General features: G+C 45.3%; 1 protein-coding gene across 1 annotated transcript in view; it reads right to left on the reverse strand.

Annotated features, from left to right (window-relative positions):
- Positions 1-5,944: 5,944 nt before the first annotated feature.
- Dapk1 (death associated protein kinase 1) overlaps positions 5,945-15,437 on the reverse strand; it is a 159,802-nt gene continuing 150,309 nt past the window's right edge. Inside the window, exons 23-27 of the mRNA XM_028893677.2 lie at positions 15,246-15,384; positions 13,468-13,588; positions 11,954-12,142; positions 7,225-8,453; positions 5,945-6,751 (exon numbers count right to left, since the gene is read on the reverse strand). Coding sequence (XP_028749510.1) covers positions 6,712-6,751; positions 7,225-8,453; positions 11,954-12,142; positions 13,468-13,588; positions 15,246-15,384 — 1,718 coding nt within the window. The 3' untranslated portion in view covers positions 5,945-6,711. The remainder of the gene's footprint in view (positions 6,752-7,224; positions 8,454-11,953; positions 12,143-13,467; positions 13,589-15,245; positions 15,385-15,437) is intronic.

Genomic DNA, 15,437 nt, shown 5'->3' on the forward strand with positions numbered 1-15,437 from the left:
AGTAGAATTACAGGGTATCGGAGGGCTGTCTTAAGTTGGGCATGTCTCAACTCCAAGCTTGTTGGACCTAGGAGTTTGTGCCCTCCTGGGCAGAGCGGTGGAACCTGTGTCAGCAGACAACACCCAAGCATCACCGTTTATGGCTCCCACCAAGCCCTGTACAAAGGATTATGGGATAGTTTGAACTATTATTGGTTCCAAATGAGAACATAAATCTTGAGCTTTAATTTGAAAGAAAATTGGATTCTACTTTCAAATCTTTTATGGTGTTCATGTCATTTTCCTGAATTTGGAGGTGGATGGCAGAGTGTGTCGCTGCCAAGTACAGGAAGCCGCTTGGCTGAGCTTTGGTTTTATTTTTCAGGCAATTATTATGATCCAAATTGCAACAGAACCCTGACTCACACTGTTCTCATGATCAACTGTGGCTCTGAAGGAACAGAATCTGACAATAAGAACTACTGGCTGGTCAAGAAGAGGTGGAAACTGCCAAACATATCTACATCTGAGCATCAAAATGAGCTTGATTAGTACTGGACAAGTCTCCAAAGGCCTTAAGCTCTTAACATTGAACAGAGAACCATTCATACCTGACCATATTATGATGATGTTGCAGTCTCCCTATGCTCTTACATTGAACAGAGAACCATTCACACCTGATTGTATTATGATGATGCCACAGGTCTCCCAGGGGTATTTATGCTGTGCTGGTACTATTACAAAACTAAATTCCAAAACTTTTTTTTTTTAATTCTGAAACACACCTACCTGGAAAGACATCTGCCCTTTCTGTCTCTGACTCTTACGGTCCAGTGTAAGGGGATGTTTTGACTTGGGGGTAGAAGATATGCACAGATTTCGACTCAGTAAGTGGAATGCCTGCCTCCTCGCCATCCTTTCTGTTGAGCCCACAACCCCAGCATAGCGTTTGCACGAGGTGACAACACAGTGTTTGCACGTGCTAGTGAAGACGGTGTACTTTAGTCCTCACGTAAAGTGGTAATTTGCTGTGCCTTCAGCTGGGGTGCAAAATGGAGCATGGATGGTTATGGAAAGATTGCCAGAGACTTGAATAACAACTGTGGGACTGTGTCAGTGGCCATCTATTCATTGGTACGAGATGTTACACTGTGAAAAAGGAGGGCTGGAATGAGGACATGTCCACATGAGGAGTTTTACCTTCATTCTGACCAGCCATTAGTGGGTGGGATACAATATAGGAATCATAGAAGATATAAGCTGTGCCATAATTTCTTTGATACTAATGACGTGTATTGATTCACCTAAACAACTTATTTAATTATGAATTAAATTTATAGTTTTTGAAAAGGTGAGAAACATTTGATTTTAATCTTTATGCATCAGCAAACATGTCATTAGTATCCAGAGACAAAGCAGAATGTGTCAGTGTCACACTAGAAAAAGACTGGGTAACCTCAGACTCTTCTAGTGATGCATATGCAGATCTATGTCATCTGTCCTGGGACCATATTCGATCCAATCCATGGATGAAGCAAAATTATGCAAAGTGGCCATAAGGACAAACAAAAACTGTTCTAATGAGGAAGCCTTCACTTCTTAGACAAGCAGACACAGAAGCACATGGAGGGTACTTCTCATTTCCCCCAACTTAGGTACAAGGTGAAATGTCTCACACCAGCCTCATCAACATCCTTGCAGTTGAAGACCCCGTGGGTGGACAGGATACCAAGGGCTTACCAATGCTTGATCGTCCTGGAATCCACAAAGGATAAGGTATAAATTCCTAGGCTTGAGGCAGGGTTTTGAAATGGTGCTAGCCCTCAGAACGTGGAAGACAGGTGTGCATCTAAATAGACTAAGTACTTACAAAGAAGACAAATTTATTTGACTCATGGTTTCAGAAATCTCAGTTCATGGTAGTTGGGCTCAATGCATTTGAACCCAAGATGAAGCCACATAACATGGACTGGATGTGAGTGAGAACACAGCTGCTCACCTCATGGCAGCCAGAAGGCACATCAGTCAGACAGAAAGGTAGTGATTCCAATGCCCACTCCCATGGCCTGTCCCCAGTGGACTCCCATCCTTCCCCTAGCCCCACTTCCAAAGATCTCAACGTTTCACAATAGCATGGCAGCCTGGGGACCCAGCCTTCAACACATGGACCTTTAGAGAATATTTAAGATCTAAGCTACATCACAAGTTGTCGACTAAAGAAAACCTTCCCATATGTTCGTGTATAAAATAACATCTGTGTTCACGACATTATGAGCCCACTCGGGAAACTCTACAGAAATGCAAGTACCTCAGGAAAGGAAGGACGTAGACAAGCTGGGGTCCCTGCCCACAGTGCTTACAGCGGCTTCTCTGCAAGCCCATCCACACTGGACCACTTGCAATGCTAAACCGTCTTCTGCTTTCCCTTGTGGGTTCTAACATTTTTATTTTTGATTAAAAATGATATATATTGCATCTGGACTGACGAAATTCCTTGGGTTTTATTACAAAAGCGGACAGTGTTAGAGCAAGATGTGTGAGAGCCCTGAGCAGGACTAGCGCTGGCTCACTTTCGGCCTCTGGTGCACACAGCAGCAGCTGCACGGAACCCCCACCCCCATGCCCGGGCCAACTCTCACCTTTCTTCTGGGAGGTACTGATCACGTGGCCTGTGTGGCTCCAGGGATGTCCTTCTCGGGAGACAGGGATGTGTCATTGGTTGACACTGGCTGTGACAAAACTTGAGGGGTTCTTTGGAGGGCTCAACAGAAGTCGTTGAGGCTCTTACTGGGGTCAGAGCTGCAGATTCTGATGCCTCAGAACCAGGGCAGGGGAAAGCTGCCCTGCTCTTCTCTTTGCTCACAGTGAGAAGATTCACACAAAGTTGAATCAGCCAGATTCTAGGGTCATGACAAAACATATCTTCAGGATCAGAGAATTCTTTTCTACATACATGTACACAAATACAAACACAAACACATGTACATATAGACATATACATACACCCTTATTCCTACACACATGTAACTTGGCACACATAGGTGGTTATGTATATATGCATATGACTTACAGGCATGTTTTTACTCATATGTACAAACTTATAAATAGACACACTTAACATGCATGCATATGTTTACACTCATGACACACATGCCAATGTATGTGCAAGTGCCATATTTAAAGGAGCAACATGAAAATAAAATAGACTTTACGGGTGGACTGGGGGCAGGAGGGACAGGTGGGGAGGGAGAGGGACTCAGGGAGACAGAGAGCTGGAATTAAGAGGCATTTGAGGGATGATATAGAAATCTAGTGCCTTTTAAACTTCCTAAAATATTTGAAGTTTATCCTAATGAGTTCTCCTAATAATGGGAAAAACAGGCACCAGGTGGGTGTTTCTTGTCACTAAACAAGTCTTTGAGTCCCGGAACTTGGTTGCATTCAGCTGAGTGGTTGGCCACGGGGGTCCCATGGAAATCCCCAAAACCCAGGCTGTTGCCAAGACTATGGGTTGCACTCCATAAACTGACAGTGAACCCCATTGCAGAGGACAACACTCACAGAACTCAGTGAACATGGAGAAGTCGAGCTAGTGACTACACAGAAATTTCACCCCCGTGTTCTAGTGTCTTTGGTGAGGAAAGGTGCTCTGAAGGCGACAAAAGAAAAACAGAAACACCAATCCAGCCACAAAACCTTTGACCTACAATTTTTCCTGCTTGCAAAATATGCTAGGGCAATGGTGGAACAGAACTTGTGGGAGTGGCCAACTAATGTCTAATTTGACTTAAGGGTCTACTCCATGAGATGAAGACACCTGACACTGCTTGGGTAATCAAGAACCAGAGATAACCCAGAGGTCTAGGGTAAAACCAAACCCTATTGATCTTAAAAAAAAAAAAAAAGTATTAATAAAATGACTCCCAATGTTTTGCTATTTATACTATAAGTAAAATATAAATAATATAATATAAAGTATATACTATGCCTTATTCAGTCATCACCAGAGAAACTTCCTCCAGCAGCAAGCAGGAAATGTTACAGAGACCCACAGCCAGACATCATGTGGACAATAAGTCTAAGTGGGAGGTCTTCATCAGGAAACCACCCCTGTTAGCTCAGGAAACCCCATGGAAGGGGAAATGGAAAGAGTGTAAGAGCCAGAGGGGATGGAGGACACCAGGGGAACGAGGCCCTCTGAATCAACTAAGCAAGGTGTGTATGAGCTCAGACGCTGAAGCCAACACAGGTCAGCATGGGTCTGTACTAGGTCCTCTGTATATATATCGCAGCTTTTAGCTTATTGTTTTTGGGGACTCCCGAGTGTGAGAACTTGTGGGTCTCTGGTTCTTGTGCCTGCTCTTCAGCCGCTTTTCCCTCTGTTGGATTACCTTGTCTAACTTCGATATGATGGTTTCATCCTATTACATTTTATTTTGTCATGTTTGGTTGTTATCTCTTTGAAGCCTGTTCATTTCAAATGAGATACAGTGGAATCAGAAAGGAGGGGAGGTGGAGAGGAACTGGGAGGAATAGAGGGAGGGGAAACTATAATCAGGATATACTATAAAAGAAAAGTCTATTTTGAAAAAAAGGAAAAAAAATGAAAAAAAAAATGAATCAACAAGGCCAATGTAAAGGCCCACCTGTGGTTAGATGACCTGATCTAAGCCAAAGTTATGACTGACTCAAGTGTGCCACTTTGTCTAATTCTCTTCATTCCATGACTTCCAGATCCTGGAGTGTGTCGGAAATAATTCATCTCTAAGTTGACTTTACTTGTAAATTCTGTGGTTCTGATGGAACAAGATGGCATCTTCCAAAAAGATAGCCTGTGTTCCCACTCTGTACTCCTTATGAGAAGGCAGCTGTGGGCTGGGTCATTGAAGCCTCGACTGCCTGGCAGTGTCCCTCCCCCTGGTGACTGGTTTTTGGTCAGGCCAGGCCAGGGCCCAAGTTGCACTGTAAGTGCTAATGGCCTCTCTCCTGACCTTTCCGCTCCCATGCATAGTCTCACTCCCTTCTGACTAAGACCTGGGGAACACAGGGTCACTAATAAGCAATCAGTGGGGCAAATTGGGGACAATAACTAAGTCCTCTACTGAGCTATTCCAGGAGTTTCCCAGGGATCCCTTCCTGCCAATAAAGGTGTGTGTCAGTCAGTTTTCTGTTACCATAACAAATACCCAAGATACTCAACTTACACAGAGTAAAGTTTTATTTTGGAGATTTGTTTGGGTTCATTGCCAGTTGACTCCACTGCTTTGAACTTGTGCTAGGAAGGCAGACCGTAACCGGGCACATGTAGAAAGCACCTATCCCTGACTCCAAATGTTGGGGCTAGGTTTTGACATGGGTGGTAGGGATTCATACTCAGGTCATCATGATTGTGGAACAAACTTTCTTGCTCATTCAATTATCTTCCTGGCCCCTCCTCCCACCTCCTTGAGAAAGGATCTCATGTAACCCAAGCTGGCCTCGAAATCATTATGTATCCAAGGTGGACTTTGAACTTCTGATCCTCCTGCCTGTATCCCTTAAGTGGATGGATTACAGGCATGTGCCTACACATGTGGTTAAGCCCAGCCTAATGGCTTCAGCATCTTCCAATAGTACTGTGATGGAGTCCTAAACCTTTATGGACCTTTGGGGAAACATGTCAGATGCCAACTACTGCAAAAAGATGATGAATACTCCTTAACACAGCTTTTCAGGGCATCTTTCTGGTTCAGTCTCTAGCCAGAGGATTCACTGAAGACAAGGACCTCCTTCCTGACTGAGGACCATGTCATCTAATTTTATAAATAAAGAAGCATCTAGAGACAGTGTAGTGCTTTCTGAGTGCTGAAGATTGCTTTAAAGATTATCTGGATTCTAGATTGGTGGATGCTGTGGTGCAGAACACTGGGAGTGGAAACTTAACAGAGAGAACAGCTTCTTTTGAATCAAAGAGTAACCAATCAAATGCAATACGCAACAGTTTATTTATAAAACAAAAGAAAAAAACAAACTTAATTCTTTTACGACATCTTATAGATTAAGTAAAAATACCAGTATTAATATATATGTATATACATAGTGCATATATATATGTACAGATGATATGGTAACATTACATGCTTCTCAGGACAGAATTAAAACATGTTCCCTCATATCGATGTAAAATTCAATCACAATCTCAAACACCCCAAGAAAACTTGTTTCCTCTATTTTCTCTCTTTCAGACTTCAAGTACAGGAAGTGATCAAACCAGGATCTAAACATAGAGCCCATCTGCTATGCACCAACAACAATGGACTGCCACAGAGTATGAGCTGGGGGTCTTCGACATCCTTAACACGGGTCTCCATAACCCTACACTGTGTCAACCTTCTACCTGAGATGGGAGGGAGAGATGAGGCATGACAGTCTGTAGGTTTCATGTGCATGTTTACATGGATGTTTTGACAAAAGCAACTAAGAGAATGTCTTCTTACAGCAACACTGGCCATGAACACTCTGGGGGAGGATTCCTTTTTCCTCTTTCCTTGCCAAATGAAACACAGAGCCCCCTCCCTGGAAGGAAAAAAACAAAACAAAACCCAAAACCAACAACTCAGAGTGAAGCACCTCTGGCGATGATCAGCACACAGCAAGGGACAGAGAGGTAGCGTTTCCTTGGTGACAGCTCCGGGCTGACTCAGATGATTTCAACACACCCTCTTCTGCAAAAGGCACTCACATATTGTCTGTTTATAAATCATACAGTGGGGTCCAAGCATGGGAGTCTCTCCTACAAATATAAAAGAGATAAGCTGAGGAGCTGGTACAGCAGAGAAAAGGGTAAGAAATACACATTGTGTGTTCTTTTTTTTTTTAAGGATAATCAATAAGGGACTTTAAAATACTTTCATTGAAAAGTTTGGAATTCTAATAAAATTATCAGCAAGAAGCAAGGTATTAGAGGACGAGAGATAGAGTCCAAAACACTGACAAGAGGGGCACGAGCTTCCCAAGTGGCCAAAGCGAAGGATATGGTTTGCTCTTGACTGGTGGATGCGGAGAGGGAGGGAAATGGAGGCTGAGAAGCAAGGAACAGGATGGAGGGTAGGATGGAGGGTGGGATGGAGGGTAGGATGGAGGGTGGTGTCTCCAGGAGCAAAAGGAATGTATGGGGATCTGCACTGAGAAGAATGGGTTGCCCCCTCCCCACTGCCCTTACATCTCTGTCCATAAAGACCCTGCCCAAGCCACGGCTGCCCTCACCGGGACACCACTGAGCTAATGGAATTGTAGGATGTGCCACTGTTACAGCTTGAGGCATAGGCCTCCTGGCCATTGCCATCAAGGTTGATCTTGAACACAGAGGAGGCCTTCAGTAAAAAGTCCGCAGCATCTCGACGCCCCAGCTCCCGAAGTTTGGATATGAGGATGCCCACTGTACTCTCAGGGTAGGAGGTCCATTCCTGTAGCAAGGCATGCACTGGGCTGGGGAGGAAATCCCTAGGAGCCCTGGTATTGATGTTGTGCTTGGCCACCATGTCTGGGAGGCCCAAGTTCATGGCCAGAAGGCACCAGTCCTTCCCCATGGGGTCGGGTGGGTCAAGCAGACGACTCAGTTTCCTCCGGGTCAGCAGACTCAGGTCTGATGCGTGGATGTCCATGCCGAGGCTGGCCTGTGAGTAGACATCGTGACACCCAAAGCATGTGATGCTGCTGAAGCTCTCCTTGTACCCTCCCATGGTGTTGGTAAGGGAGCTCTCTTTCAGGGTCTGAGCACGGAAGAAGTCCCGGGGCTGGTAGACCATGACTGGTTCATGGTGTTCCCGCAGCTGCTGGGGGCTCAGGTAGTGCTTCACTGTCAGCAACCCCGGCAAGGTGGTGGCCATGACATTCTCGATGGTGCTGCACACCGAGTCCAACAGCAGGCAGCACTTGATCTTCTCTGTCTCCAGCCCGCGCACCTGAACCTCGATGCCCTGGCCATGATTGACCAGCAGCACCAGTAACTCCGCCCCTCGGTTTGCCACTCTGCAGCCACTCACCCACAGACGGATGTCTGCGTCACCCTCGGCACTCTGCTGGTGAATCCACCGGCACAGGTTAACCTGAACTTTGTGAAAGATGCCACAGGGGAAGGGAGTGAGGTGCTCCACAGGGACGATTCGCACCCCACCGTACACCATCACCTCATCCTCCTCATCAGCCCAGGAGCGCTGCAGGCTATCTGTTTTGATCAGAGCAGGAACATCCACCATAGTCCCACTACTCAGGTCCCGGGCGCAGATGTCCATAGCATCCAGGATCTGCAGCAGCTCCTCCACATCACTGTCGGGAACCAAGCGTTGGATGTCTTCCACGGTATAACGGCCCCGATAATGGTGTAGGGCCCGAGGTGTCTCCACAGAGAGCAGCTTCCCCAGGACGTTGGTGCAGAGCCATCGGGGGTCCAGCAGCAACACATCCTGAACCGTCTCACTCTGCATGATGTTGATCTGCCAGAAGCGACAACTCAGAGTCACCAGAGGGAAAGGACACCCAGGCCAGAGGCGCTTAATTACCCAGAGCTCAGCAGGGAATCCCAAGGAGACACTCTGAGATGTGGCTCTATCTCTAACACCAAACCTAACCACTGCCCTCAGCTGGTTCCAGAATAGCAGAGGAGAGCTGCTCAGAAGCAATTCCCATGGAAGTAAAAGTCAAAAGTACTTAAAGACAGGGACAAAAGCAACAACAACCCAAAGCAATAAACAAACAGTGAAGAAGACAAGGAAAGGGAGCGAGACAAGACAGCAAAAAGATTGGCTTCTGATGGAATCTGGGTCTAGAAAAGGCCACAGATCAATAAAGGGAACTATCAAAAGAGATTAGCAGGGCAAACAGAAACCCTTGAATGAAGACAATAAACTTGGCCACTGCCTTAAATCGGGGTTGTATTTCTGGACTGTGAGCATGTGTTATACTGAGCTTTGTGTGGGAACAACCCTGCCTTTGAGACACTCAATGATTTACAGTAAAATATAGCAATGTCTGCAAAATAAAATTTTAAAAGGTAAGAGAAAGGAGGCAGAGGAGCCAAAATGTAAAGACTCGATCAAGGTCAGTTGAGAATATGTAGTTTTCGTGTGCTATTTTTTGTTTGTCTGAGACAAGAGGTCACTATGTGGTCCAGGCTGGACTTCAATTCTTCATCTTCTTGTTTCAGCTCTCTGAGTGCTGGGATTACAAGCATATCCCATGATACCTAGCTTCCATGGTGATGGAATTTTCTTTAAAAAGGTTCAGAATATTGTAAATAACATATTAATGCAATATAAAGTTTAAAGACACATAAAAAAACAAAAAAACTTTATATATATATATATATATATATATAAAATGTGAAACGAAAACAAACCAAAGCCAGAAATCACTTTATCCTTCTGGACCCTTTAAGGATATTCTATAACAGTGTTCCCAGGTAGGTTGTCATTGCAGGGGCCTCTGGCTCCACCTGCTGGCCATGGGCCTCCACTGCCCCAGTGTAGCTTAGGCTTCTCACTGCTTTCATATTTGAGCCTCAGACTTAACTTCTCCAGAGGAGACAGTCCATTTCCAACAGGGCACTGAGAAGACCCCTTTACCATTTCATACTAACTAATTGTTGTTATTTCTTTAGGGTCGAGACAAAAAAGCTTGACCCATGGAGGAGGAAACTAAGGAGCTAATGGTTGGTAAAGAAGGTTGCAATTGCACAGAACTGGCCCACGTCACTGAGCTTCTCTTTCCTTTTCCTTTTCTCCCAGTCTTCATTTCCTAAAGTCTTAAGTTCAAGGGAAGACGGGATATGACATGAAACTAAGGGGATCCCACATCATGACTTAGAAAATTTCTGGTCAAATACTAGGAGGTAAGAGAATCCTATCAAAGGAGAAAGTTTATTTTGGCGTGTGTGGGGGGTGAGGGTGGGGGTCAGGGGTGGGGTGGGGGGGATGAGGGTTGGGGGGAGACGTCCTATGTAAATGTCTAAATGCCTTTGCCCTGTTCCTGTCCTTTTCCCTGCATTCAGTTACTTTACAGTATGCTAGTCAGTCAGCCAATCAGTTGGCAGTTTACTAAGAGTTCAAAGGCTGGCATTACTGTTTGAGGTCCTTCTGGGCCACTAGCTCTTTATTCAGTATTAGTTTAAAAAATACACAACTCAGACAAATGCAAGCCTTGACATGGCATACAAAACCAATGAACCCAGCTCTGTTTTCAATATTCTCAGATGACTCTAATTGTTAATAATCACCACTGTTGCTCTCGACCCAGCCTAGCTCATGTGACCACTCTGTTTCATAGGAGTGAGGAGGTAAAAGGCTGTGCATGTTCTGAGGACAGGCACACGGGATGCAGTGAGAACATTTTCCATACTGGGCTAAATGTCACACAATCAAGAACCAATTTCTGTCATTTCTGGTAGGTGTTGCTTGCTGAGAGGGTCTTTAAATATGGTCCTGACTAAGGGACACTGCACATCAGAGTGTCTTCTTGTCCACAGACACTGTCCATGAGGACACCTCATGGGCTTTTCTCAGTATTTGTCAACCCAGGACCGTTTACGGAGCCAGGGCTTCTCAATTCCCTCAGAGCAGCCAGCCGAAGGCTGCCAGGAAGAGCAAAAAAGTAGTGGGTGGCTGAGGGGCAATGGAGACCCAGTTACCTAGGACAAGAGTAACTAACGACAATAGCAAACCAAAGAAAACAGACCAGCTGTTGATAAGGAGTAGGGATAGTTGCTTCTACCTGATATGACTCCTGAAAATGCAACTGGTATCCTGAGACCCAATCCTGAAGTACTATGCTCACACATCACACTCTAAACAATGGACCTAGAAGCCTGTTAACATCCTAGGACTTCAACCTCCATTAAGCTACAAACACACACACACACACACACACACACACACACACACACACACTGAACAATGGAATAAGTTTCTCCTTTTAACAACCATCAAACATATAGATTCTATCCAATCTAGTCATATCAATGAATAGTAGTAGGAGAGCCAGATCCAGCCTGAACTAGTCTTGGCACAGTAGCAATAAGGAAAATAAATGTGTCCTATAAATAAACTTTCAGGGAAAAACCCTTATTTATCATGCTATGCTTATGCATAATTAGGTGTGCATATGACAAAAATCAGATGCACCATGGGAAAGGATATTCACATTGAGCAAAGGCTTACGTAACCTAAACCTGTCAATTAAAATAGAGAACCTCCCAAGCCTGCCCTTTCTCTTTTAGGCCTCATAAAGCCTTGATGTGGAGCACAAGGCTCCTGAACACCTTCACCTGTGTGACCTGCTGTCACTCTGGTCAGTGTATTTCTTTCTGATCTGCACTACTGCTTTGCTTTGAAAAAAAAAAAAAAATTCTTGAAATTATGTAAACCAGGCAAGTCTTTAGTTCAAGTCCTTGAAAAAGAGGCTCAAAACCTAGAAACACCAGGCCCAGACTGTTGGAATTCCTGGCTACTCCCCCAGCTACATGACTACACATGGGCTGTTCAGATGTTTAGTCATTTCAGGGCTTTACATCCTACATAATCTGTGCACTGCATGGTCGCGTGATCACTCAATCTATGCGCATGCGTGGCGTAGCTCTATGAGCCCATATGAGCATGTGCAGGGGAATCCATAAAAATCGGGTCACAGACTGCTCCCCCTTCTTCTTCTCCACCCCCACTCCCTGCACAAGTCTTCCACAGGCCTGATCACATTCTTTCCTGCCCCCCCCCTTCTAATAAAACTCTGATAGTAGGTTTTGTTGTGCCTCGTGACTTTTCTCCCACGGTAATAGCGCCACTTAATGAGTAACACTGAGCTGCCGCATAAAACCAGCACAGACTCCAACCACCGGTAACATTAAGGTGAAGGAGAAGCAGAGAGCAGAAGTTCTGTGTGACTGGGCGTGGTGGGTCATTTCTCCTCTGTCAGATGGAGCTCACCCACCCTCAGGCGTGCTCACCTCGCCCGTGCTGTGCAGCTGCTGTGCAATGCGCCTGAGGTCATCCTCAGAGGCCAGGGGGTTCAGCTGGTCCTGCACATCGTACACAAACTGCTGCAGTGACATGAGCTGGTTTGGCCCGTTGAGCTTCCGCCAGGAGGGCAGGGTGGAGATGATCTTCTCACACAGGTGAGTCATGGGAGGGCAGCCCTAGACGAGCAGGTAGGAGAAGTTAGCCACTGCACAGCTGTGAAGCTCTCGGAGAATAGGAGAGACATCGTTCATCCGAGCTGCACATACACAGAGTCAGCACTTTACAGGCTCAGTCACGGGGCCCATCACTAATCTAGCGGTATAATTCCTTTGAAAACTTTTAGAAGGATTCTTCAGTGCCCAATTGTTTTAAAAATACATTCTCCAAAATTCCCATTCATGATACTTACTGTTCTACATTTGTACATTTATGAGCTTTAATCCATCCACTTTGGGGCTATTCCATGGGTTGGATAATCCAACTTATTTCATTCCAAGCAAATAACCATGGTGCTGGTTTATTAAATAATCATTTTCCCTATTAACCTGAAATAACATCTTTTCTTCATCCCTCCCTTTTCTGATATGTGTATGTGTGTGTGCACACAATGCATGTGCACATGTGTAAGCCTGCAAGCCTACTGTCTTCCTCAAACACTCTCCACCTTATTTTTGACACAGGGTCCCTCACCCACCCTGGACTCACTGACTGACTAAAGTAGCTGACCAGCAAGCTTCTTGGATCCTCCCGTGCTGGAGCTACAGGTGAGCCCAGACATGCTTAGCTGTTATGAGCGTTCTGGGGATCCAAACTCGGGCCTTTGTGTTTGCACACGGGGAACACATACAGACTCAGCTACCTCTTCGGCTCAGCTTCTTTGTTTGCTGGTAAATGTCTGTGGACACTGTGGTCTCTGGGGACACCATCCAAGCTGCTCTTAACTGTTTTAGTTATAAAGCCTGTGAAACCTATTTTCTTCTTCCATTTCCATTTCAAGGTGAAAATCCCAATGCCTTCCATCCCATTTAGATTCTGGGTAGAAATGTATTACATTGGAAAAATGTAACACTCCTTTTACCTGCATTGAGAACACCGTCTAATCTAGTATGTTCTCATCTGTTAGCACACATCCTTCGGTAAATTTTGTTAGTGACTATTTTTCTTTTCTGAATTTGTTACACATACTAAAATAAAGCAGATTAGAATTGCTGTTGTAATTTGTAAAAAGAAATGTTATATTTAAAGAAGTCAAGAAACACTGTAAGAGCTTGATATACTCTGAAGTTGTCCACTGTTGCCCACAACAACTCTCGTCTCCAACCTTCCTGCCTCCCTCAGAGTAACAGGATGACATCACTTGCATGTAGACCTTTGTTCTGCCTCCTACTGTCAACCTGTCCCCCTGAAAACAAACCAAAGTGAGGGCAGTACAGTGGGGCCACCTCCTTGGTCAATGCTGGCATCTCCATGGCAGAGTCCAGGTCCCTCCATGTGTACTCACCGAGACAATCTGACTCCGTATTTCCTGCAGGTGATTCCGAAGAACCTTAATGTCCTTAGACCCAGAAGCCCCTGCATCCAGCACAAACAGCTTATTTGAGACATGAAGGTCATTTCCGAACCTATGGCAAAAGAAGGGACCACATCACCTCCAGTTCAACCTTAGGTTTTCCCATGCAGGGGCTGAGCTCCTACTAGCCCCAGAGGCTGATGGGAAAAAAGGGGAGAGGGCCCTAGTGACTCTGAAGCAGCTCTCTGTCCCTGCTGTTGGGTGAACTCTGCTGGTTCCTCTGGATGCAGTGTGTGGGAAGTCAGTGTACTCTTTCAATCTTGTAAGCAGGAGTCTGGGATTTCAGCAGAGGTAGAGGAAGAGACAGTAGAAAGACACCAGAGCCTCCTGATGTGAAGGCTTGTGTTCACTTTCCGAGGGAGGAGAGGAAATACTGCTGATGGTGGAAGTCTAGGATCACAAATAGAACAAGGAAGTTATACCACTCGTCTAAAAATATTCACCTAAGACCTCTTTTCATAGCAGGAAGAAAACAGACTGCAGCTCTCATTGACAATGCAATGAGTGCCAACATGTTACAGAAAACTGCAACTTCAAACTTTATGCTTTAAAGATTCATTTTTATTTTGATTTATGTGTATGTGTCTCTGTGTGTATGCCACCTGTGTTTGGGTGCCCACAGAGGTCACAAGAGAGCATTGGATCCCCTAGAACTGGAGTCACAAGCCACACTATGAGCTACATGTGTGGGTGTTGGGATCCAAACTCAGGACCTCTGGAAGAGCGGCAAGTGCCCTTAACCACTGAGCCCTCTCTCCAGCCCCAGTTCAAACTTGTTAATGGAGCCTTGGAATATGCTATGGTTTGGATGTGTTCTGTCCTCCAGGGATGCCTGTGATTTAGAGGCTCTGTCCCCAGTGAGGTGATGTGTGTTAATGGGGTCTTTAAGAAGTTAGGATTAACTGAAGGTCGCAAGTCTCAGAAGTACTTTCTTGCCAAAGGATTACTGTAGCTTCCATGGGGTCTGTGCTGTCTCAAGAGAGCCTACCTCCCAAATCCCTCCCTGAATTCCTGTCCTTACATGCTTTCCACCATGATGCCACCCATTAGGAAGTGATACAATCAAGGGGGCCTCAGAAGAACTGATGAAAGAGGATTTAGACTTCTTGCCTCCTAAGCTCTTAGCTAAGTGCCCCTTTTTATTAGCTACCCAACTTCAGGTAAAGCATTATGGCAATGAAAAATTACCAACAGATTCCAAGTAAAAAGTTATATTTACCTTTAGTCCTTTATAAGAGAAACAAAGGTCTTATATATAATAATTGACAGAAAAGCACCCTGATCTTTTCTATTCTGTTCTGTCCCATTCCACCCCACCCTAACCCATTATGGAGCTGGACCTTAACCTAAGTAATTTCATAATCCAGTGGGTGTCTGCAACTTACATGTTAAGAAATACTAATCAAAGTGCTAACCATGTAAGTCCCAAGAACAGAAGTCACCTCTGTGTGGAGGTGCTGGGTGAGGTGGTGAGAGCAGGCTATGCCCTTTTACCATGTAGTCTCTGTGTCTAGCAAGGTTTACTGCATGTGTACTCATTGATTTGATGAAAATGAAAAATTCAACAAAGGTTCAATCAAAGATGAAAATTCAATCTACCCCACCCCACCCCACCCCAGCATGGCCACTTGTCCCTTGCTGCATCCTCTCACCTGACCCAGTTTCCCAGTTCAGATGCTCACCCCATCCCACCAGCGGGCAGCCCTCACCTGTTCCTGATCTCTTTCAGCAAGGATATATCCTTATCATATCCAAACTCGCCTCCAGCAGGCCGGGGGATATTCATGATGTCAGCATGTGTGGCCACCAGGACAACTCGGAGCGGGTTCTTCAGCTTGCCTCCAAATGCTGAGGGAGAAAGTGCACCCTTTGAAAGTCTGATCTCCTCCCTGGCTGATTCT

Source organism: Peromyscus leucopus, chromosome 5 (genome assembly GCF_004664715.2).
Source record: "Peromyscus leucopus breed LL Stock chromosome 5, UCI_PerLeu_2.1, whole genome shotgun sequence".
Taxonomy (NCBI): Eukaryota; Metazoa; Chordata; class Mammalia; order Rodentia; family Cricetidae; genus Peromyscus; species Peromyscus leucopus.